Source organism: Bison bison, unplaced genomic scaffold (assembly GCF_000754665.1).
Source record: "Bison bison bison isolate TAMUID 2011002044 unplaced genomic scaffold, Bison_UMD1.0 scf7180017864224, whole genome shotgun sequence".
Classification (NCBI taxonomy): Eukaryota; Metazoa; Chordata; class Mammalia; order Artiodactyla; family Bovidae; genus Bison; species Bison bison.
In genome coordinates, this window is record NW_011494796.1 from 4,577,258 (window position 1) to 4,603,240 (window position 25,983).

At 43.6% G+C, this 25,983-nt stretch overlaps 1 protein-coding gene across 1 annotated transcript in view; it reads left to right on the plus strand.

Moving 5' to 3' along the window:
- Window positions 1-25,983, plus strand: part of ADAMTS17 (ADAM metallopeptidase with thrombospondin type 1 motif, 17) — a 409,319-nt gene that overhangs the window by 230,793 nt on the left and 152,543 nt on the right. The window contains exons 11-12 of the mRNA XM_010845854.1: window positions 19,659-19,760; window positions 20,749-20,894. Coding sequence (XP_010844156.1) covers window positions 19,659-19,760; window positions 20,749-20,894 — 248 coding nt within the window. The remainder of the gene's footprint in view (window positions 1-19,658; window positions 19,761-20,748; window positions 20,895-25,983) is intronic.

Below are 25,983 nucleotides of genomic sequence, written 5' to 3' on the forward strand. Positions count from 1 at the left end.
GACCCAACCAGTCCATTCTGAAGGAGATCAGTCCTGGGATTTCTTTGGAAGGAATGATGCTAAAGCTGGAACTCCAGTACTTTGGCCACCTCGTGTGAAGAGTTGACTCATTGGAAAAGACTCTGATGCTGGGAGGGATTGGGGGCAGGAGGAGAAGGGGACGACAGAGGATGAGATGGCTGGATGGCATCACTGACTCGATGGACGTGAGTCTGGGTGAACTCCGGGAGTTGGTGATGGACAGGGAGGCCTGGCATGCTGCGATTCATGGTGTCGCAAAGAGTCGGACACGACTGAGCGACTGATCTGGTCTACAAGTAGCTGAGAAAAGAAGAGAAGCAAAAGGCAAAGGAATAAAGGAAAGACACATGCATCTGAATGCAGAATTTCAAAGAATATCAAAGAGAAATAAGAAGGCCTTGCTAAGTGATCAGTGCAAAGAAGTAGAGGAAAACAATAGAATGGAAAAGATTGTGATTCATGGGGTCGCAAAGAGTCGGACACAACTGAGCGACTGAACTAAACTGAACTGAACTGAGGAGATCCCTTCAAGAAAATCAGAGATACCAAGGGAACATTTCATGCAAAAAAAGAGCACAATAAAGGTCAGAAAAAATAGGGACCTAACAGAAGCATAAGGTTTTAAGAAGAGGTGGCAAGAAGACACAGAAAAAGTATACAAAAAAGACCTTAATGACTCAGATAACCATGATGGTGTGGTCACTCACCTAGAGTTAGACATCCTGGAGTGCAAAGTCAAGTGGGCCTTAGGAAGCATCACTACAAACAAATCAAGCCTTGGTGTATTTTAAAAATTGAAATCGTTTCAAGCATCTTCTCTGACCACAACATTGTAAGACTAGATACCAACTGTAGGAAAAAAAAAACTATATAAAAACAAACACATATGTGTGGGGCTTCCCAAGTGGTGCTAGTGGTAAAGAATTCTCCTGCCAGTGCAGGAAATGCAAGATTCAGGTTCAGTCCCTCTGCCAGGAAGATCCCCTGGAGGATGAAATGGCAGCTCACTCCAGTACTCTTGCCTGGGTAATCCCATGGACATTGGAGCTTGGTGGGCTACAGTCTGTGGGGTCACAGAGTCAGACACAACTGAGTGACTGAGCATGCATGGAGGCTAAAAAACACTTCTGAATAACCTACATATCACTGAAGAAATCAAAAGGAAAATCAAAATTTGCCTAGAAACAAATGACAATGAAAACATGATAACTCAAAACATATGGGATACAGTAAAAGCAATGCTAAAAGGAAATTTATAGCAATGTAAGCCTACCTCAAGAAACAAAAGAGACATCAAATAAAAAAACCTAACCTTATATCAAAAGCAACTAGAAAAATAATTTTTTAAAAACCCCAAAATTAGTAAAAGGAAAGAAATCATAAATATCAGAGTAGAAATAAATGAAAAAGAAATGGAGATAATAGCAGGGATTGATAGAACTTAGAATTGTTTCTTTGAGAAAATAAATTTTACAAACCATTAGATAGACTCATCAAGAAAAAAAAGGAAGAAGACTCAAATCAATAAAACTATAAATGAGAAAGTAGAAGTTACAACAGACAACACAGAAATACAAAGGATCATAAGAGATTACTTTGAACAACCATATGCCAATAAAATGGACAGCCTAGAAGTAATGGACATATTCTTACAAAATTTAACTTTCCAGTGAACCAGGAAGAGAGAAAATATGAACAGAGCAATCATAAACGTGGAAATCTCCCAACAAACAAAAGCCCAGGGACAGATGACTTCACAGATGAATTCTACCAGAAATTTAGAGAAAAGCTAAAAACTATCCTGCCCAAATTCTTCCAGAAAATTGCAGAGGAAGGAAAACTTTCAGCTCTTTCTATGAGGCCACCATCACCCTGATACCAAAACCTGATAACAATGCAACACAAAAAAAGATTACAGGCCACTGTCACTGATGAACATAGATTCAAAAATCCCAAACAAAATTTAGCAAATAAAATCCAACAACGCATTAGAAAGATCATGAATCAAGTGGGCTTTATACCAGGGATGCAAGGAATCTTCAATTTATACAAATCAGTCAGTATGATACACCATATTAACAAATTGAAATATAGAAACCATGTGATCATCTCAATAGATGCAGAGAAAACTTTTGACAAAATCCAATACCCATTTATGATAAAAACTCTCTAGAAAGTAGGTAGAGGGAACATACCTCAGCATAAGAAAGGCCATATATGACAAACCCACAGCAAACATTATTCTCAATGGTGAAAAAATTGAAAGCATTTCCTCTAAAATTAGGAATAAGACAAGCATACCCACTCTCGCCACTATTTTTTAACGTAGTTTTGGAAGTCCTAGCCAAAGGAATCAGAGAAGAAAAAGAAATAAAAGAAATCCACATTTGAAAAGAAGAAGTAAAGCTCTTAGTGTTTGCAGGTGACATGATTCTTTAAATAGAAAACCCTAAAGCTGCCAGCAGAAAATCACTATGCTAATCAATAAACAAAGCAATGTCACAGGATATAAAATTAACACACAGAAATCCTTTGTGTTCCTATACACTGCTAACTCACTTCAGTCGTGTCCGACTCTGTGCGACCCCATAGATGGCAGCCCACCAGGCTCCCCTGTCCCTGGGATTCTCCAGGCAAGAACACTGGAGTGGGTTGCCATTTCCTTCTCCAATGCATGAAAGTGAAAATGAAAGTGAAGTCGCCCACTCATGTCCAACTCCCAGCGACCCCATGGACTGCAGCCCACCAGGCTCCTCCATCCACGGCATTTTCCAGGCAAGAGTATTGGAGTGGGGTGCCATTGCCTTCTCCAACAACAATGAAAAATCAGAGAGATTAAGGAAAAGATCCCATTACCTATTGCAACAAAAAGAATAAAATATTTAGGAATAAGCTTACCTAAAGAGACAAAAGCCCTGCATGCAGAAAACTATAAGACACTGATGAAAGAGATTAAACTGGACACAAACAGATGGAGAGATATACCGTTTTCTCAGATAGGAAGAATCAGTATTGTGAAAATGAATGTACTTACCCAAAGCAGTCTATAGATGCAGTGCAATCCCTATCAAACTACCAATGGCATTTTTCACAGAACTAAAACAAATAATTTTACAGTTTGTATGGAAACACAAAAGATCCTGAATAGCCAAAACAATCTTAAGAAAGAAGAATGGAGCTGGATGAATCAACCTTCCTGACTTCAGACTTTACTACAAAGCTACAGTCATCAAGATAGTATGGTACTGGCACAGAAATAGGAATGTAGATCAGTGGAACAAAATAGAAAGCCTGGAGATAAATCCATGCACCTAAAGGGGACCGGTCATCTTTGACAAAGGAGGCAGAAATATATAATGGAGAAAAAACAGTCTCTTCAATAAATGGTGCAGCAAAAACTGGTCAGCTTTGTGTAAAAGAATGAAATTAGAACACTTCCTAACACCATACACAGACATAAACTCAAAATGGATTAAGACCTAAGTGTAAAAGCAAACCTATAAAACTCTTAGAGGAAAACATAGGCAGAGTGCTCTTTGACATAAGCCAAAACAAGATCCTCTGTGACCCACTTCCTGGAATAATGGAAATAAAAACAAAAATAAACAAATGTGACCTAATTGAACTTAAATGCTTTTGCACAACGAAGGAAACCATAAGCAAGGTGAAAAGACAACCCTCAGAATGGGCAAAAATAATAGTAAATGAAACAACTGACAAAAAACTCATCTCCAAAATACACAAAGCAGCTCATGAAGCTCAATACCAGAAAGACAAACAACCCAATAAAAAAGTGAGCAGGAGACTTACACAGACATTTCTCCAAAGAAAACATACAGATGACTAATAAGCACGTGAAAAGATACTCAACATCACTCATTATTAGAGAAATGCAAATCAAAACTACAGTGAGGTATCATCTCACACTGGTTGGAATGGCCACCATCAAAAAGTCCACAAACAAATTCTGGAGAGGGTGTGGAGAAAAGGGAACTGTTTTGAACTGTTTGTGGGAATGCAAATTGGTACAGCCGCTATGGAGAACAGAGTGGAGTTTCCTTTAAAAACTAGGAATAAAACTACCATATGACCCAACAATCCCACTGCTGGGCATGTACCTCAGTGTTCATTGCGGCACTATTTACAACAGCTAGGATGTGGAGGCAACCTAGATGTCCATCAGGAGATGAATGGATAAAGAAGTTGTGGTACATATACACAATGGAATATTACTTAAGTATAAAAAGGAATGCATTTGAGTCAGTTCTAAGGAGGTAGATGAACCTAGAGCCTTCACTTATACAAACTGAAATTGGAGAAAGACAAATACATATTAATGCATATATATATGGAATCTAGACAGATGGTGCTGATGAACCTATCTACAGGCCGCAAGGGAGATGCAGACATAGAGAAAAGACTTTGGGACACCTTGAGGGAAAGAGAAGGTGGGATGATTTGAGAGAGTAGCATTGAAACATACCTTACCATAGGTAAAGGAGAGAGCTCTTGGTAATTTGCTGTATGACACAGGGAACCCGAGGGCTTCCCTGTAACTCATATGGTAAAGAATCTGCCTGCAGTGCAGGAGACCTGGGTTCGATCCCCAGGTTGGGAAGATCTGCTGGAGAAGGGAATGGTGATCCACTACAGTATTCTTCCCTGGAGAATCCCATGGACAGAGGAGCCTGGCGGGCTATAGTCCATGGGGTTGCAAAGAGTCAGACACAACTGAGCAACTAACACACAGGGAACCCAAAGCCAGTGTTCTGTGACAACCTAGAAGAGGGGATTGAGAGGGAGGTTTAACAAGGAGGGAATATATGTATACCTATGGCTGATTCATGTTGATATATGGCAGAAACCACCATAATATTGTAATTATCCTTCAATTCAAAATAAAGAAAAATGGCTGAAACTTTTTCCATATTTGATGAAAACACAAGCCCACAGATCCAAGAATTTTAGTGAATCCCAAGAATCATGAAGAAATCCAGACCAAAGCTCATCATAATCAAATTGCTTAAAAGTGGTGATGAAGAGAAGATCTTCAAAGAGCATATTTCTCATTAGAAACAACGCAAGTGGTAAAAGACCATGGAGCAGCATCTTTAAAGCACTGAAAGAAAAAAAAGCCTGCCACCTTAAAATTCTACACCCTTTTAATAGGAAAAAAAAAAAAAATACTACCTACTAGATGCTGTGAAAAAGAAAACACTCATAGCCAGGAGTTTTAGGGCAATGAATATTGTGAAGACATTACAACTCCAAAAATGTGGAGGGATCTCTTGAAAACTCCACTCATGCATGCCAGTTGGGAACACTCCCTGAAGTCCTGGCTCCCCCAAGGCCGTGTCCATGAGGAGGACTTCCTTGGCAAGGAATGTAGCTTGCATTCCTACACGAGCCTTCAGGGGGTAGCTTGGAAAAGCACAGAAACATTAATGAGGCAAGTAGTCTGTGTGTGAATCTTTTGTCTTAAAATTTTCTAGAACTTTAAGCCTATTACAGAAAAGAAAATAATAATGAAGTGTAACAGCATGGACGCTGCCAGAGGAATCAAACGACGAAACCCATCAGTGTTTCAGGAGTTGAACATTTTCTTTTTCTGGAAAGCAGACCATAAAAATAAGGAGAAAAGAAACTGGATAGATTATATTTTGAGAAGAATACTAACCACCGTGACTACTGGTGGGCAGTTCTTACTTTGCTGCTGCCTCTTATAAGGAACAAAATCTTGTCCTTGGCGGAAGGTAGAGGCCACGGGCTCAGGGGATCACGCTCTCAAGAACGCTCCTTCGTTATAGTGTGCAAGGAGGGGTTCTGAGCTAGGGTCTGCTGATGGATTTCAGAGGATTTGTAAATAGGGATAGGGAAAAGATCACATCTTTTTTTCTCCAGTCTGTAACCAAAATGAGTATTTCCTTTGATTATGAGAGTCAGTGATAAGCCACAGGAGTCTCAGCAGTACCTGTGACGTCATGTGATCAGGAATCACAGATACTTCTTATATTGCATGACTGTTCTAGCAGCTATTTGGAAATATCATTTATTCTCATGACTGCTTCAAAATTTTAATGGTTACTAGATCTAGGGCCAGATCTTCTTATGTAATGTGTTGACAAGGAAACACATGTTTCACTTACTATATCACAAATTTGTATTTTGAATTACATTTGAACTTAATTGTTTGATTGCTAACTTTATGTATTTTATAATCATGCACTGACAAGTATTATTCCAAGAAGGGTTCACAGGCTCCACCCTGTGCCTCAGAGCACAAGGCCAATTGCTTAGTGCTAGGCAGTGACCAGTCAGAATTTACCCACTGAGGGATGAACTGCCTTTCTTTGACTGTTCCTCTTCTTTAGGTGGAATTTCCAATACAGAATATCCTTCTGATTGGACTTCCATGGTATGTTCTTCTTTGGGCATTCATAATTCGTAGCCACTTTAAGACCAATCAGAATTAAGAGCCACTTCCTTCCCCAAGGTGTAGGGTAACTTTGGAAAAACATTGCTACAGTTGCTTTGGGAGCAGCCTGGCTTCAAATATTTCTGCTTTCTTAAACGTTTGCATCGGGGAATGAAGAAAAATTAAAATACAGTCCATTTTCAGTTCTAGGGCCCTGGAGATCCCCACACCATCACCATTGCATCCTTCATGTCTGTCTGCAGAATACGGGTATTGTAAGGCTCAAAGCTGTCTGTGGAAATATGAACTACCAAAAGAAAAAAAAAATTGGCATCAATAGCTGGCATTTGTTGCAGAAGTTATTGGCAAATATAGCTGTCTCCTCTTTTAGCCAATGGTAATGTGATGTTTTTAATTCAATAAAGCATTTCAAGAAAGTCCAAACATAAAAGTTATAAACATTGGATGGTAAATATTTATTAGAAAGGGGAAATGAACTTTATGCAATTAGCCCAATCCATCTTTTTTTATGATTACAAGTTCCTCCTGTCTCTGTCAGCAAAGTTACTTGCAAAGTCATTATTTAGCAAGACCTTAAAGCTATTTAAGCTCAGATATTCTGCCAGGTGAAACAAGGGTGAGAAGGCCAGAATAGGATTGTCAGCTGAAAGGAAGAGTGGGGAGTTAGGGCATCGTTCTGCCAATGGTCATGGCCTCACAAAGCCCTCACCCCATTTCAACATAAAAGAGGAATTTACCTGTCCCCGCCCCTCATCTGGTTCCTAGAGATTCTCAGTTGAAAGGTGCGTCCTTCCACCTTTTCTGTATCTCAGCAACACATTCCACTGCCACTGCTCCAAGTCCATGCCTGACTGCCCCACAGGGAAGTGATGCACAGTGGCCTCACTGGTTGACTTGAGCACAGGTGTGCCAGCGTGTGATGGTGTGCACAATGGACTGAGATGTGCATATTCTGCTATTTAAAAAAAAAAAATTGAGCATGGCAGTTGTACGCCAGTTGTTGCAAGGAGGCAACAGTGTCTAGAATGGTGTCATTTAAGAGTCATGCATTCTTTTCTACCTCATGTTTGCTCCTTTGCTCTTTTCCATTTATTCTCTTGGCCCTCATTCAGCACAGGGTGGAGCTGCTGTCCATATCACACAGTGGTTAAGAAGATGAGTTCTGCAGTCATGCTTATGGTCTCTCTATGCCTCAGTTTTCTAATCTGCAAAATGAGAAAAATAGTTCTACTTACACAGCATAGGGTTGTTATGAGGGTTAAGGAACAAATTAACTAGAGCCCTTAGCACATAGTAGCTGCTCAATAAGCATTAGCTATATTTTTTCCATCAACTCATTCCCTAGAGTCAGTGGTAGAGGAGATGTTGTTTAGCTGACAGTCTCACTGGCTGGTCCTCTTCTGTGTCTGCCCTCACCACCCCTCCTTTCATCCTGGGAGCCTGTGACCTCTAGGAGCTGCTCTCCAGGATCCAGCATCTCTCTCTCTCGGTGCGCTTCCAGCGCCCAGACTGGGAAGCCTCCTTCTGTCCTTCCCCGAGTCCCAGGGAGATTCTCATGGTCGTCTTGATGGATGGAGATCCCTGTGGTGGCCAGAGAGCTCAGGGTGTCGGGATTCCACCTTGGAACCAGCAATATTCTTTTCTCTGATGCCAGTTGTTTCTGCTGGTGGGTCATTGGCATCTCCTGCAGGGAAGAGCGGCAGTATATGTGCCCCACTCCGGATCTTCTCTGTTAGGATTGCTGGGGGATGGCCTTCAGCTGTTTCTTTTTATTCAGCTTCCCCGGGGACTCTTATGCTCAGCCTGATCTGGGAACTGCTGATCTGAGTGAAACCTGCCCCTTTCATGCCAGCGTATCTGGCCGGGGTTGAGGGTTCAGGTGATGGCTGGCAGAACAGGAGCCTTGCCCTGCCACTCTCAGACAGACAGGGCCCCGTGGTAGGACGCTGGGCTGGGCGCCAGGTTGAAAGCCGTCTTGCCTGCCTCAGTCTCAGCTTCCTGCCCAGCATCTGCCGCCTCTCTCAAAACTGTTGAACTTTGGCAGCAGATGGCCCCCATTTTCCAGAAGTGTTTGAATGCAAGCAGTGGACTGCCTCCTCAAAGTGCTCTCCAGACTTAGCAAGTTGTGTGTTATCCTTTCTTTCTTGCCCGCCCTCCTTGCCAGCTCAGTGCCCAGTGCCCCGGCCCTGGCCTCACCCGCTGGCCCCCACCCTAGGTGTCCCCAGCCAGGTGACAGCCTCTGCAACTTTGGGAACACAGAGGAGGTGACCAGCCTTCCAGAAGTGGGGCTGGCACACCAGCCTGGGGGAAGGCTTCAGACCGTAAGTAGTATGTGTGGAAATTTTGGATGAGTAATTTTTTTCATCCAGCTTTTAGTATTTCATTTTATCTCCCTTTTGGCTTGTGTTAGCAGCAACACATTTCTGAGGATTTTTACATAACCTTCCCATTCAGTATTGTTTTGAGCCAGAGCTGCTCTCCAAACAGTGCATGAAGAGGGTCAGAATAGCCTACGACGGACACCACCAGGTGCAGAGAAGGACAAAGCCTTAAAGGCATGAGCAGGAGTGTCCTTCTCCTGGAACATTCAGGTCTTCCGCATGTTTCCATGGTATTCCAAGGAAGCTCTGCCCAGGCTTATTTGTCATGTAGCACCTTGAGGAATTTGCAGCAAAATGTTCTCAGTAGACTTTCACCAAACCTTAAATGTGGCCAGTGAGCTAACAGATGCTAGACCCTGGGAAGTGGGGAGAGGAAACTGGGGACCCATGGGCAGTATGACCAATGGATGAGAGTGTGTTCTGGGGTCAGGACAGATCCTGGCCCTGCAGCTTAGGCAGGTCGCTTCATTCTATTTCCTCTTCACAAAATGTGAGTGGTAATAGTCTGTCTCATGGCATTGTGTGAGTAGAACTGAGGAATCCTGGTAGAGCTCTTAGCCTGATGCCTGGGCTGGGTAAACTCTTAGAACGTGTCACCTTTCTCTCTGCTCAAGCCTTGCATTGCTTGACATGCGGATTTATTTGTTCAGTCATTCGTTCACTCACTCAGCTCACGGTCTTTGCGTCTGTACCCTGTGCTGCCAGTTGTGTGCTAATGAGACGAGGAGGCAGACACAGCTGCTGCTCCCCAGGAGCCCAGGATGGAGAGGCGGAGGGTCGGGGGTGAGACCCCTGGGCCTGTCACCCTCAGGACCAGTTAGGTGGGAGCTCTCTTAGAACCCCGATGGGTTCTTCCTTGGGGGAATGGACAAGAGGAGGAAAGACTTCACAAGGGTGGGGAAGAATATGGCAAATGATGCCCTGGCTGTCTGTTAAGATAATTTAGCTCTGGTCCCTTCCCTGGCCTGAGCTCTCTGAGGACCACCGGATCCCCACACCTTCTCCCAGGCTGTCTGAGCTTTGTCAGTCTGAATATTCAAGAAATGAGCTTGTTACAAGTTGAAAGGCATTTCTCTCATAATAAATTCAAGCATCTCTTCATATATTAAAAAGTCGGGTGTGTTTTCTTTTCCGTGAACTGTTTTCTGAAATCTTTTTTTATATTGGATTGTTATTTTTAAAGTAATTTGTTGGAAGTTTTAATTATTAAGGAAATTGGCGCTTTAGGTGAAATATGAGTTGCAAGTCGTCTTTTTTTTTCAGTTTGTGTTTTACTTTATCTTATTTTATGTCAGGCAGAGGTGTGTGTGTGTGTGTGTGTGTGTGTAAAGTGAAATATATAAATCTCTTTTTAAGGCTTCTGGGTTTTAAGCCATGTTTAGAAAGGTCTTTCCCACTCCTAAACTATAAATAAATTTAATTTTCATGACTTCTAGTATTTTTATTATTTAATTTTTATATTGAAATCCTAATCCAGTGATCATTTATTTTAGTGTAAGGTGTGAGGTAGGGGTCTAACCTCACTTTGCTTCCAGATAGCTACTCAGGTGCTCCATACCATTTATTGAATAATTTATTTCTCCCCATAAATTTGAAATACTATCTTTATAATATACATTTCTGCGTATCTTATTTTAAAAATATTTCTGGATTTTCCAGTCTCTTCTACTAATGTAATCAAACGCTTCTTAATATTTACATGACTGTGACTTTATAAAATATTTTAATACACTAAACATATGCTGTTTCAAAATTTTACTGGCTGTTATTTTTTGTTTGTTTTTCCATATGGTCTTTAGAATCTGCTTTTATAGTTCTAAATTACATTGGTATTTTAAATTGTTACATTATTTTATAGATTAACTTAGGGAAAATATATGATTTTATATATACTGTTCCTTTACATCCATTCAAGATGTAAAGGAATCCACCCCTCCTCAGGGGAATTTTAAAGTTTTTTTTTTTTTTTTTAATGTAGATCTTACAAGTTTCTTAGTATATTTGACTTTCAAAAGTTCTTTCTAGTTTTTTTCCCCAAATTTGCCTGATCATATTCAATAGTATCTTGCTGCTAGCTTGTTTATGTGATCTCATCTTCTATTTTTTAAGATATTTTATAGAGAGTTCATGTATGTTCTCTATACAAAGAATTGACTCATTGGAAAAGACCCTGATGCTGGGAAAGATTGAAGGCAAGAGGAGAAGGGGATGACAGAGAATGAGATGATTGGATGGCATCACCGAGTCCATGGACATGAGTTTGAGCAAGCTCCAGGAGCTGGTGATGGATAGGGAAGCCTGGCATGCTACAGTCCATGGGGTCACAGAGAGTCGGACACGACTGAGCGACTGAACTGAACTGATTGTATATTCAGTATCTGATAATTCTATTATATAAACACTTTGAGAATTTAAATCTTTTGCTTATTGTTTCTGCCAACTGTCACTCATGTTTCTATCCTTGACTGTGAGTTTACCTTTATTGAAGGTAACCAGGAAATTCTGAGAGCCTGAGTGATAGTTGTTTCCTTCACGGAGAATTTATATTTATCTCAACCAAGGCCAGGAGAGGCCACCAATCCTTTTGGACTGGTTAATACTCTTCCAGATTCCCTGGTGTAATCTGGGTATCTCAGATAGATCTTGTGACCTTGCCACCAGTCCAGAACATATTCTCCCAAGTCTAGTGTGAAGATCAGAGCCGGGCCTCAGGGAAGCACACCCCTTGTATGTGCTTACCACGGATTGGAATATGTTTGTAACTATGTATAACCACGGATTGGAGTATGTTTCTATGTATAAATACAGTCGTGTGTGTATTCTGTGTTTGCTTCCTTGAATGGTTCTTTTTACTTCTGATGAGTTCAGTGGTAAGAATTATGTTTTACTACAATGCCCATATTTGTATAGTGGAGGAACAGCCCTGCCTCCCACAGGGTATCTATTCTGACATTTGCTGGAAGCAAAAAGTGCCTCAGGCACACTTCTCTTTAGAGTGTCTACTGTTTCCTCACTCCATGAACATGATGAAATCAATACCTTTCCACCTCCTTTCCATTCCTTCTACCACTCAATTTTATTATTTTTATTAGTGGCTAACATTTTACCTTTAAAATTCTTATAAGTTCACTTATAAGTCTTATAAATCACAGTCATGTCCAACTCTTTGTAATCCTATGGACTATAGCCTGCCCAGCTTCTCTGTCCATGGAATTCTCCAGGCAAGAGTACCGGAGTGAGTTGCCATTTCCTTCTCCAGGAGATCTTCCCTACCTGGGGATTAAACCCAGGTCTCCTGCCTTGCAGGCAGATTTTTTACCAACTGAGCCACTAGGGAAGCCCTTAAAATTCTTATATCTCAGTTATTATGTTTATCTGTTATGTTTTGCTCCTTCCCCAGCTAGAAAAGTTGACAAAATTGGGAGATATGGACAATCTCCTATTGCCCCCACCCCTCTGTACCTCCTTTTCCAGCCTGTTTTTATCCATTTTTTCCTGCCTCACCTGGGTTTGTATCTGCATTCTGTTCTCCAGCTTCAGTCCTCCATTGGTTTCCTTCAATGCTTTTATCAATTTTTACTTCCAATCCTTTTATCATGAATTTTCCATTAATGTCTTTGTTGAGTGAAGTTCATCCTCTAGTATTTTTTCCAAAAGAGGACTTAACTCTTTATATGTTCAAAAATGTTTTCCTGTTACCTAAATACTTGAGCAGAGGTTTAGTTATTAGACACTTCTTGGGTTGAATTTGTTTCTTTGTGTTTCTCTAAGCATTGCTTTACTGCCTCCTGACAGTGAATGCTACTATAGAGGAATTTAGCCTAATATCTTTCTCAATTATCTGTGAACTGCTCTCTCTTTGGGAGGGTGGGGAAGAGTCTCTGGCTGCATAAAATGTATTTTTGCTTTATCTCTGAGATCAACTTTATTAGGATTTGCCTCTGTATTCATCATTCTTAGCCTTTTTTCCTGAAACAGAGCTTTGTCTTTCAATCTTATACTGAGATTTTCTTTCATTTAAAGGATAGATCTTGAATTTATATTCAAATACCTTTCCTGTTGTATTACTTTAGTTCTACTCTTTAGCAAGGACCCCATGCTCCTGATCCAGCTTGGGGTCCTTGACCTCAATAATCATCTGCCTCTTCATTGGAAAAGTGGAAAAAAGAAAGCCCCTCCTCCCTGCATCCCACTTATGCTTTTGTCAGCTCTCCTTTATGTGTCTTCCATATCTGTTGTTTCCTCTTCCTTGTTTTAAATTATTTGTTCATTTCTATCTCATTATATTCACTTTTTCTCAATCATTAACTCTGTGTACCTCCCTGTGTGTTCAGTGGTATGTCTCTTCCTGTTGCTTTCAATGTAGTCATCGTTGGTCATCTGACTTTATTTTCTCTTACATTTCTTGATCAAGTTCTAATAGCTCATGTTTTATCTCCTTTAACAAGACTGTCTTTTTCCTAAGTTCTTATGTATTGGCTTTTTGCAAATGCAAAAAAAAAAAAAAAGAAAGACACAACTGCTGTGTTTTTAAAACTTTAATAGTACTATGCTTGGACGTTAATTTTAGCCATTCCATGATCATGTTGTCTGATGAGTATTCTTCATCTGCTTTCTCCCTCCTGTTTTTTTCTCTCTTTTTTATTTGTGGTATCTTAGTTATATCCTGTACTGCTTCTTACCTACTATTGTTCACCTCTGAGTTATTCCTGGACCAGCTATTTATAGGATGTTCACGTCAGGAAGAAGCAGGGCTGCTTTCATCCTAGCAGGAACTCTCCTTATGAGAAGAGAGAGAGAGTAAGAGTGTGTGCGTGTGTGTGTGTGTGTGTGTGTGTGTGTGTGTCCCAACGTACAAGGACTGTTCAACATTTAGAGTCTCTTTCCAGTTTTGAGATATGACTTCCAGCACATATGGTTTATTTGTATTTCCTTGTGAAGCTCTGATTTACCTACTTCTCCCTGTGATAAGTCCAGATAACCTTCCATCACCAGTCTAAGTATTTATTTATGTAATAGTCTTATTGAATCATAATATGCATACAGAAAAGTACACAAATCCCTAAGTTTAGAGCTTGATTAGTTTTTATCAAGTGAATGCACCTGTGTAGGCACCAGACGAGTCAAGAATTAGAATATCAATCTTGATAAGTGAATTCCCAGTCCTGTGTTTCTGACCCAGCTCAGGGCCCTTAAAGTCTGCAAATGTCTACCTCTTCATTGAAAAAGTGGGAAATATACAAATAGCTCACACAGCTCAATAAAAAAAAAAAAAAAAACAATCTAAGCAAAAAAAGGGCAGAAGATCTAAATAGACATTTTGCCAAAAAAGACATACAGATGGCTGAAAGGCACATGAAAAGATGCTCAACATCACTAATTATTGGGCTTCCCTGGTGACTCAGATGGTAAAGAATCTGCCTGCAGTGCAGATCTGGGTTTGGTTCCTGGGTCAGGAAGATCCCCTGAAGAAGAGAATGCTGATCCACTCCAGTATTCTTGCCTGGAGAATTCCATGAACGGAGGAGCCTGGCAGGGTACAGTCCATGGGGTCGCAAAGAGTTGGACACGAGTGAGCTACTAACATATTGTGTATCACTAATTATTAGAGAATTGCAAATCAAAACTACAATGAAGTTTCATCTCACACTGATCAGAAAATCATCAAAAAATCTACAAACAATAAATACTGGAGAGTGTAGAGAAAAGGGAACCTTCTTACATTGTTGGTGGGAATGTAAACTGGTATAACCATAATGGAGAACAATCTGGAGGTTCCTTAAAAAACTGAATATAGAATGACCATATGATCTAGCAGTCCCACTCCTGAGCATATATCTAGGGAAAACCATAATTTGAAAAGATACATGCACCCCAGTGTTTATTGCAGCACTATTTACAGTAACCAGGACATGGAGGCAACCTAAATGTCCATCAGCAGAGGAATGGATAAAGAAGATGTGGAACTTACATACAATGGAATACTACTCGGTCATTTAAAAAAAAAAATAATGCCATTTGCAGCAACATGGATGGATCTAGAGGTTGTCATACTGAGTGAAGTAGGTCAGAGAAAGACAAATATCATGGCGACATCACTTTATATGTGGAATCAAAAAAATGGTGCAAGTGAACTTATCTGTATAACAGAAATAGAGTCACAAGTGTAGAAAACAAACTTATGATTACCAGGGGGCAAAAGTGGGGATGGCCAAGTTGGGAAAGACTTATACACACTCCTATATATGAAATAGATAACTAATAAAGGCCTACTGTATAGCACAGGGAACTCTACTCAATACTCTGTAATGATCTATATGGGCTCAGTTGTGTTCAACTTTTTTGTGACTTCTTTGGACTGTAGCCCGCCAGGATCCTCAGACTATGGGATTTTCCAGGCAAGAATACTGGAGTGGGTTGTCATTTCCTCCTCCAGGGGATCTTCCTGACACAGGGATTGAATCCTTGGCTCCTGTGTCTCCTGCATTGCAGGCTGATTATTCCCCACTGAGCCATTGGGAAAGTCCAATCTATATGGGAAAAGCATCTAAAAAAGAGTATATATATATATGTGTGTGTGTGTGTATAACTGATTACTTTACTATACACCTGAAACTAACACAACAGTGAAAATCAACTGTATTCTGTCTGCATCTTGACTTGGCCTCCCAGAGTGAACCCTTAATGCTTACTACTAATTTTTGCAGGACTTATGAATAATAAACCCATCTACTAAAAAGAGAAAGAGAAAAGGGGAAAAGTGGGAAAAAAAATAGGGAAAGCTCTGTCATACTTGCCTCCCGGGGCTGTCGTGAGCCTCAGGATCACAGATGTCAGAGCATTTTGTCATTTGTAAAGCATGCCTTCTGTCCATCTAGAAGGCATCACAGTGACAGTCATGGTGTGGTCCACCCCATTTGCCCAGCTGTGAAAGGGAATCACAGAGGGTGATTGCTTGGCTTGGGCACACAGAGCAATGCGGGTGGCCAAGCTGAGGGCAGAGGCTGCAGCTCTAAAGTCGTTTTTTTCCTGCTCATCCTCCTTGTCTGTTTTTAACCTGACTCCCAAAACTATAGTTTTCTCTTAATCATTTTGAACTTCATATTAATGAGATCTAATAGTGTCCCATTGTTCTAATAGACCGTTGTTTATCTGTTCTACCTTGGCAGGTGTTTGGGTTGTTTCCATCTTGGGAACTAAGGCAGATACGGTGGCTGTGAACATTCTTGACAGTGTTTTTGGTGAACTTAAACACACATTTCTGTTTGATACATACCTCGGAGTAGAATTGCTGGGTGTTAGAATATGTTTCTCTTTACCTTTAGTAAATACTGCCAAAGAGTTTTCCAAAGTTACAGAAGAATCTCATCATCAGTTTATGAGAGTTCTCATTGCATCACATCCTTGCTGATACCTGGTAGTCTCCAGCTCTTTCACTCTAGCCATTTTGGTGGATGTGAAGAGGTAGCTGGTTGGGTTTTTTGGTTTGTTTTATTTTTGTTTTTTAGCCGGTTGGTTTTAATTTGATTTTCTCTGATGACTAATGAAATCGAGCATCCTTTTGTGTTTTCTGTCCATCGTATATGTGTATAGATCCTTTTATGTAAAATGTGTACTCAAATCTTCTGCTCATTTTTCTGTTGGGCCTTTTTCTTGATTGATCGGTGGGAGTTTTTGGCTTTTGTTTTATGTATATTCTGCATACAAATCTTTGTTGGTTCTGTGCCTTACAAATCTTTCTCCCATTGCAAACATCTCTCACTTTCTTACAGTTGTTTTTGATAAAGACAAGTTCTTTATTTTAACATCTCCCCACCCCAGCTCATTTTAATATTTAATATAGTTTTTAAATTCATCAGTTTCTTTCCCTTACATTTTGTACTTTTTGTGTTCTATTTAAAAAACCTTTACCTGACCTCATTCTCCTTTTGTTTTGATGATTAGAAAAGTTAAGATTAAATTGTCTATAAATTGCATAATAAACAGTTTGCACCAGTCTTCCTCTCTCTCCTAAGGGGCAGTTCAGTTCAGTTCAGTTGCTCAGTCGTGTCCAACTCTTCGCGACCCCATGAACCACAGGACGCCAGGCCTCCCTGTCCATCACCAACTCCCAAAGTTCACTCAGACTCACGTCCATTGAGTCAGTGATGCCATCCAGCCATCTCATCCTCTGTCATCCCCTTCTCCTCCTGCCCCCAATCCCTCCCAGAATCAGAGTCTTTTCCAATGACTCAGCTCTTTGCATGAGGTGGCCAAAGTATTGGAGTTTCAGCTTTAGCATCATTCCTTCCAAAGAAATCCCAGGGCTGATCTCCTTCAGAATGGACTGGTTGGATCTCCTTGTAGTCCAAGGGACTCTCAAGAGTCTTCTCCAACACCACAGTTCAAAACCATCAATTCTTCGGCGTTCAGCTTTCTTCACAGTCCAACTCTCGCATCCATACATGACCACTGGAAAAACCATAGCCTTAACTAGACAGACCTTTGTTGGCAAAGTAATGTCTCTGCTTTTCAATATGCTATCTAAGTTGGTCATCTATGCCAAAGCCTTTGACTGTGTGGATCACAATAAACTGTGGAAAATTCTGAAAGAGATGGGAATACGAGACTACCTGACCTGCCTCTTGAGAAACCTGTATGCAGGTCAGGAAGCCACAGTTAGAACTGGACATGGAACAACAGACTGGTTCCAAATAGGAAAAGGAGTATGTCAAGGCTGTATATTGTCACCCTGCTTATTTAACTTATATGCAGAGTACATCATAAGAAATGCTGGGCTGGAAGAAGCACAAGCTGGAATCAAGATTGCCGGGAGAAATATCAATCACCTCAGATATGCAGATGACACCACCCTTATGGCAGAAAGTGAAGAGGAACTAAAAAGCCTCTTGATGAAGGTCAAAGTGGAGAGTGAAAAAGTCGGCTTAAAGTTCAACATTCAGAAAATGAAGATCATGGCATCTGGTCCCATCACTTCATGGGAAATAGATGGGGAAACAGTGGAAACAGTGTCAGACTTTATTTTTTTGGGCTCCAAAATCACCGCAGATGGTGACTGCAGCCATGAAATTAAAAGACACTTAGTCCTTGGAAGAAAGGGGCAGTTAGGCCTCCTAATCCCAAACACTCCTACCCGATAAATTCACCTCCTGGGCCCGCCTTGTCTCATGAACACGTGTCCACACACTGACACCATCCTCTGGAAGAGCTCTCAGATCAAAGTGCATGAGCTCGCACTTTTAACGAGATGCTGTCAGTCTTTATGGGACCAGCCAGTACTGGGCTCCAGCCGCTTATCCTGTTACCACTCCATTGAGGGGCAGACAGTGATGGGAATGTGGGGGCTTTTCCGAACCCAAATGTGCAAAATTCCGCTCAAATCATCAGTGTCGTTAAGGTCACAGAGCAGCTCCGACATAGTTGAAAAATGAGAAAGGGCCGTGGGCTGCTCTGAGCTCATTGTCAAGCCCCGCGGCTCTGCCTTCCCTCCCTTTGCGCCTTTTTTTCTGTCCTTTCAACATCTAAACATTTTCTGACTTTGGACAGCACAGTTGCACTCTCCTCTGAGCAGATGTTCACGATTACTTGGAACAGCCGGCCTCCGTACTGAGCCCCCACACCCTGGCAAGCCCGCAAGGGGACCCTTAACCGTCACCCTGCCCGAGGGGTGCCTGGGTCAGGTCCTGGAAGGGGACTTCTCCCACTCCCCGCAGACCTTGTCGCCCTGATTGGCTCTGACATCGTGGAAGTACTGTGTCTTTCAAGAGCCTTCAGTACATCTGTTCTCAATTTTCAGACCACAAGGCGAGGGTTTGGGTGCAAGGAGTTTATCTGGGAAGTGATCCCAGGATGCCCTTGAGGGGGCAGGGAAGTGGGGGAGGACTCAGGCAAGGTGCACGGATGTGTGAACAGCAGGCCACCCCTGGGACCCTCACAGCCTCTCACCCAGGGGACGGGTGTCCTCCATCCCTTGTGGTCGAGGTTGCTCCGTGGCCAGAGGACAGCTCCTAACAACCGGGAAATCAGGGAGGCAGCAGGTCATGCAGACATTGTCCTGCAGGGGAGACCAAGGCAGACGGGGAGGACACTGGCCTACACCTGCTTCAGTTATTTTGATAAATTTCCTCCTTCTAGCACTTTCTTGTGTCTGAGTTTCGCATTAATAAAAATGGGAGTCTGTGGTTTTCAATGCCTGTTCCTGTTTCAGCAGAATGATTTTCATTATATACTCATGGATGGTAAGAGATTTCTGTAGGTGCACACACGGCTCAGCTGAGCTAGAAAGCAGCTGACCTTGGGGAGGACTAAAGCTTGCCTCTTTAAGCCCAGGGCGGCCCTGAGCCTACACTGCCTGCTGGACTCTGTCTCCTGAGGTCACACAGCTGCTGCACCAGCCTCAGCTCCAGAGCCAGCCGCCCTGAGGCTTGGTTGCTGCAGTTCTTTTCCCGTGTGCTCTGTGTTATGTGTGGGAGTCTGCCTTGTATTAATACCTTCCTACATTGAATGTGTCTACTTGTTAAGAGCTTCCAGACTCCAGCCTGTGCCAGACACTTCCTAGGCCCTCAATAGCTAGTTCAGGAACTGCTGAGCTCAACCCCCATGAGACCCACCCTCCTAGGAGTAAATGCACGGAATTTTGTCGAGCTAAATGATCTAGTTGAAGTGAAGCATCTATTTTTTTGACATGCAGATTCATGACCCTTCCTCCTCCCCTCATGTTTCGGATCCCAAATCCAAACCCGTCAAGGGGCCCCGCCTCTGACTCTGCTGTGACCTGAGTGCAGAGTTCCCGGCAGTCACGTTCCTTCCCTTGTCAGCAGCATCTGATGTGCGCTGGACTGTGGTGCCTGGTGGAAGGAGATACGTCCTGCAAGACCAAACTGGACCCTCCCCTGGATGGCACAGAGTGTGGGGCAGACAAGGTAACCCCACTTCCCACTGCCCCTAGCAGACAGCTAGTCCCATGTCCCCTGCACATTGGCACCTCTTCTGAAAAGTGCACTCAGGAGCCCCTGGCATGCCCCGGGCCACCCCAGAAATGCCTTCGAGCCCACTTCAGGCACTGAGGGACACATTCACCTCTCTCCTCTTCCTCTTATACAATAATCATTTACTCAATGTTTTTATTAAATTAACTCCTTTTGTTACACGAGTGAATTTACTTAAAATGTTTATATCAGAAGACTGTAAATGGAAAAACAGGGTTACTTGCCATGCAGAAATCACTGTCAAAAGATGATTTTAATGAGAATGGTGCTAGAGGTGAAGTGCACCAGCCTTCACACTGATCTTCTTTAACAGGAGAAATTGAAGTGTTAGAGGTGGTTAGGGCCAGCCACCACAGCCTGAGGCTTTCTATTTAGTCTTACTGCAAGAACTGAAAGAGAGGCTATGATCACGACTGTTTAATCACATCTTGTGCCCCACGGGTTGTGCTGTATACGTTGGGAAATTATTTTCAAGGATTGGCTTTCTCTTATCCTCAGAAAGAGCCATGGTTCTCTCACATGGCCCCAGCTGTATCATCTCCCAGCACCAAAACCAAATCTGAAATTCAAAACTACAGAGCCAGGAAATACTGCCTTCCAGAAAGAGACTCACACTAAACAGTTTGCAGAAGGTGAAGTCTCTCCGTGAGCCATGTGCATTCTTCCTTTTCTTCTGGGAGCTTTGAGAACCTACACTGGACACATCACATCGTTTAGGGCAAAATCCAAACCCCAGAGCCTTAGAGTTGTCAGGTTGGATAGGGAAGGAATGTTACCAAAGTTAGCAAACGTACACACCCCGAAATAGTCTGCTTTTGTGTAAATTATAAAAATTGGGGGCTTTGGGGGGCATGGTGTTTTCTCACGTGGAGGGGATCAGTTAGCCGTGAGTGAGCAGCTTTGCCACCCTGCTGTGTTTCAGTGGTGCCGCGCGGGGGAGTGTGTGAGCAAGACACCCATCCCAGAGCACGTGGACGGAGACTGGAGCCCCTGGGGCGCCTGGAGCATGTGCAGCCGCACGTGTGGGACGGGAGCCCGCTTCCGGCAGAGGAAATGTGACAACCCTCCGTAAGTCCCCCGCCAGCCTTCTCCCGGGTGCCTGGATCAGGGTGTCCAAAGAGCAGCTCTCGCTGCCTTAGCAGAGCAGTCTGTCTCCCACTGAGGCTTTGAGCTGAAGAAGAGTGAACTCGAACCAAAGGTCCTGGGTGCCGGGCCTCGTGTACTTCAAACGGCATCTCAGCCCAACAGAGCTCTCTCTGTGACGGAGGCAGTGAGTCCTGTGGGGAGCTGGCTCGTCTCCCTTGTGTGGGCCGTGGCAGAACCGTTTCTCGAGACAGCTGGATGACAACCCCTCCTGGCCTGCTTCGAGGCTGCCTTAGAAGAGGGTCATCCAGGGAAGCCGGCAGACCTTCGGGAAAACGGGGCTGACTTTCAAATTGGCTAAGAGCGGAACTGGAAGCAGTCTGGCTGTTGAAAAGTCACAGAGCATTTGTGCATTTTTGGGTTCTGCTCTTGTGTATCCAAATATCTTTTACCTGTCCTGTTAGACCTGACAGAAGATAACCTTTTGGGTTGTTGTTTTTTTCCCCTCATAGGCTTCCTTTTATTGACTATGATGACACTTTGTTCACCTATGATAACCCTTGTTCACCTCTATACACTTGATCTGAAAAACTCGGGGCTAGATCTTATCCTCAGTTGTAGCAATTCCTTTATCACAGGTTTGGCCTATTTCTTCTCTTGAAATTTCCAACTTTTAATGTTTCTTTAAATAATCTGTTTTATATCTTGTGTGCTATTAACTGCATCACATTAATTTTGAAAATGAGAAAGTTATAAATTATGACTAAAAGGAAATGGTTTATATCAACAGTATATACATCACAGTATATTAAATCACAGTAATGAATGATTAGCACACCTTTCTTGTATTTAAAAATTCTAACACCCAAGGTATATCCCAGACCAATCAAATCACAAAGTCTGGAGGTGGGGCCAAGGAGTCAGATGTATGAATCTCTCCAGGTGATTCCAATGTCCAGCCAAGGCTGAAAACCTCTGGATTAAAGGAAAACTTGCACTCACAGTTAAGGCAATGCTGAGAACGCTGTGCTCTCTAGTAGCACCATAAGAATTGCCATTACGTACCATGTCTTATTAAACCTTTTCCTTCCAGCACCTAGCAGAGTGTCTGATGCATGGTAGGTAGGTATTTAAACTTTTAGAAGTGAGTTCTTAATTAAAAGCATAGGTGGTATATTACGATTTTCCAGAGAGGCAGAACCAATATCCATATACATATGATTTATTATCAGCTCACATGGTCCTGGAGGCTAAGAAACCCCTTGATCTGCCACCTGCAAGCTGGAGGCCCAGGTGTAATTCAGTATGAAGGCCAGAGAACCAGGGAGCACATGTGTAAATATCACTCCAGGGGCGGGAGAAGAGGAGAGTAGACATGCCAGCTCAAACAGTGAGGGCTTTTGTTCTCATCAGGCCCTCAGTTGGTTGGGAGATGCCCACCCGCACTGGGAAGGACATCTGCTCTAGGAATGCACCGATCCAAACGCGCATGTCACCCAGAAATACACTCACAGACACTCCCAGGAGTGCTTTTTAATCTTGGCGCCCCAAGGCCAGTCAAGCTGTTATGTAAAATTAGCCATCATAGGTAGGTAGATGATTAGAAGGGCTATTTAGCTAAGTGGTGAGAAATCAATAGTGGTTTCTGTTTTTCCGTTGCTCTGTGATGATGTTAAAATAGTTCCACCTCTGGCCCAGAAGAAGAGAGCTCTGGGTTTGGAATCTGGGTTTGGAGATTTGGGCCTGGTGTGGTTGGTTGGTCCTGAGACCTCAAGGCAGATCCTTCTCTCTCTGCGTCTCAGTTTCCCACATGAGAGGACGTAGAGTATAGTAGGTACAGTAGGAGGAGCTAGACTTCAAATCCCGGGGCCACGTTTTATAGCAACATGTGACTGTTACCTGCTTATTTATCTAAAACTTGGAGCAATCCATGAGGATCCACATGGAGTACATGGTCTATATTTAATTCATGACCCCTCTTGATGTTATCACTAAGAGAAGAACAGGCAAGACCACGTGCCCTGCCTCCTACCTTGCTGTTTTGAGGCTCAGAGAAGGAAAGGCTTCGTCAACTGCAGAGCACAGTTTGCAAAGGCTGTGGCTGGCATGGGTGTCCCATGTTTCTGATTGGAGCTCAGGTGCCCTGATCCAAGACTGCTGTCCTTTGGCACATTACATACTTCATCTCAGGTCAGGTGACACCAAATAAACATCATAGTAGATGAGTATCTGACTCTTTAAATACCTCTGAAAGGACTCTATGTCCCAACAATACAACTGTGTTTAGGTGAAGGCTCTGTTGCAAGAATAAGATGTTATTTCGAGCATGCGTGCTAAGTCGCTTTAGTCATTCCAACCATTTGTCACCCCATGGACTGTAGCCCGCCAGGCTCCTCTGTCCATGGGATTCTCCAGGCAAGAATACTGGAGTGGGTTGCCGTGCCCTCCTCCAGATCTTCCCAGCCCAGGGACTGATCCTGCATCTCTTAACTCTCCTGCATTGGCAGGCAGATTCTTTACCACTAGTGCCGCCTGGAAGCCCAAGATGTTATTAATGCTGATTAATTGTGTTAGGCACAACTTTCACGGGACCAGATTTTGTATTTTGTGAAGATGATGTTGGCTAAGGTGCCCACATGCTTTGTCCCCACCCCTGATGCTTTGTCTGTTCTGGGACACTCCAGGGGCATTTTGTGTTGCCCCCAAGTGTCCAGGGAAGCTGGCATCTGGTGAGGGCCCCTTTGTGCCCTGTTTTTATCTTAGTCCCACCAACCACAGTCCCTTGGTTTTTCTCCTGGACACCTCAAACCTAACACTTCCTAAACTTCCTTCCCCCTTCACCCTGGTTCCCCTCGCAGCCCACATGCCCCTCAGTAAATAGCACCACCAGCTGCTGCATAGCTTGAGTTCAAAGCCCCGAAGTCCACATGTGTCCCCTTGTCCCTGCCCTTCCTCCTCCGCATATGATTGTGATAAGAACAGGGCACGCGGGCTCTCACCAGGTGCCAGCTTCCCTTCTAGGCATTTGCACATAGTAAATCACCTAAAGCTGCCGTAAGGGAGAGGCATTCTTTTTTTATCCCCATCGTACGTGTTAAAAGCTGAATCATATGGAAGTTTGGTGACTTGCCGCATGTAGTAAATCACCTAAAGCTGCCATAAGGGAGAGGCATTCTTTTTTTAATCCCCATTGTACGTGTTAAATAACACTGAATCGCATGGCAGTTAGGTGACTTGCCCCAGGTCACACAGCTGGGCAACAGCAGGTCAGGTTTGGAGCCAGCAGCAATGTTCCAGGGTCTTTTCAAACCATCAGCATCAGCCTCCCTGTTTCCCCTCTGCTCTCCCTCCCCAGGTTCATTCTCCACAGCAAGCCAGAGACATCCCCTCTTTCTTGTAAAGTCAGTTACAATCTCTTCCTGCTTCAGCCCTCCTGGTCACTCCCCGCTGCACTCAGAATGAAATCCATGCTCTTCACCGTGGCCCTGCTATTATTTCCGCTGCTGCCATAATAAATTACCAGCACTTGGTGTCTGAAAACAACACAAATTTATCCTCTCTGAGTTCTGGAAGCCAGGAGTTTGAAATCAGAGTGTCAGCAGGGTTGATTTCTTCTTGAAACTCTGAAGGAGAAGCCATCACTGGCCCCTTACCCACCCCACCCCTCTCCTGGCAGCTGCCAGCCTTCTCTGCCCCGCAGGCACACCACTGCACCTCTGCCTTCACAGAGGCATCTTCTCTATGCATCTCTTCACTTCCTTTTCTCTTCTCAGGACACTAGCCATTGGCTTTAGGCCCACACTAATCCCGGGCAAGCTCATGATTCAGAGATCGTGATGATACCCATCAAGACCCTTTCCCAGATAAGGTTGCATCTGTAGATTCTGGGTGGGTTTGTCTTTGTAGGAGAAGGTGCCTCCCTGTCCAGCCCTCCTTTCTGTGCTCAGACACCAGCCCCGACCCCCACCCCCAAGTCAGTGTCCCTTCCCTCCCCCCAGCTCCCTCTGCCCTCTCTGTGTCTTCTCTTTAGACTGGCCTCCTCTTCTGACCACCATGCTGGAGGCAGGTGCCTGCTCTGCACACTCCCTCTGTACCCTTCCCTCTCTTTACAGGTATCACGATTTATAATTACTCATGTGCATTTGCTCACTTGTTTTCCTGTGCCCTCCCCCACTGGCCTTTGAGCTGTGGGGCCCCATCCTCCTCCTATGCCCGCAGCAGGCCAGCCCTCCCTAATGTATGCCTGAGTACCTTACTGTCTGGGTGCGTGCTTGCTGAGAAAAAGCGGCTGTTCTGATCTTCTAGTTGCAAAACACACACCTAATCTTGTCTTCCCCCCAAAAGACAAGGGTTATTGTGAATTATTAGCCAGAAAAGAGCATCACCAGGTAGGCCCCTTCCCTTGTACCAGCTCGCGTCACGGAGGCCCATGGGCTATGAACAGCCAGGAGTGGGATCCAGGTGTCCCTGGACCCGGGGGCCATCTTCTTCCAGCCTGCCCTCCCAGTGAGGCCGTGTCACAGCTGAGGTGCTCAGAGCCCTCTCGAGAGCAAGCTCCAAACATAATCCAGCCTTGTTTATTCCAAGTGAGAGAAACAATATGTTTTTGCTCCTATAATAGTTATGCCTTGGTAGTCAGCTCAGTCTTTCATAGTAACCGCGTGGCTCCATCTCCTGTTCTGAGCAGAAGGGACAGGCTCTTTGTCTCCTGTAGTTTTCTTCAGGGTTTCCCACCTTCGTAGAGCCACCCAGGTGAACGGGAGGAGAAGGGACCGGCCTCGGGGGCGGCTTCGCAGCAGGCCTGGGTGCTTCCCGGGAGCAGCAGGAGCAGCGAGGGTTTGCTCAAGTCCAGGCAGCAGCTGTCAGCCTGTTTTTGCAGAATGGCCTGAGGTGGTGATTGTTACAAAGCACAGCTGATGGCGGCCCTGAGCCAAGCTCTGACCAAAACAGCGTCCTCTCCCCGGCTCACTCCTTAAATCACCACGCTCACTGCCTTGAGAGCCCCCAAGGATGTCCAAATCTCATTGCTATGTGCGTCTCAGACTTGGAGCGCTCCCACCACCATCTCCCCACC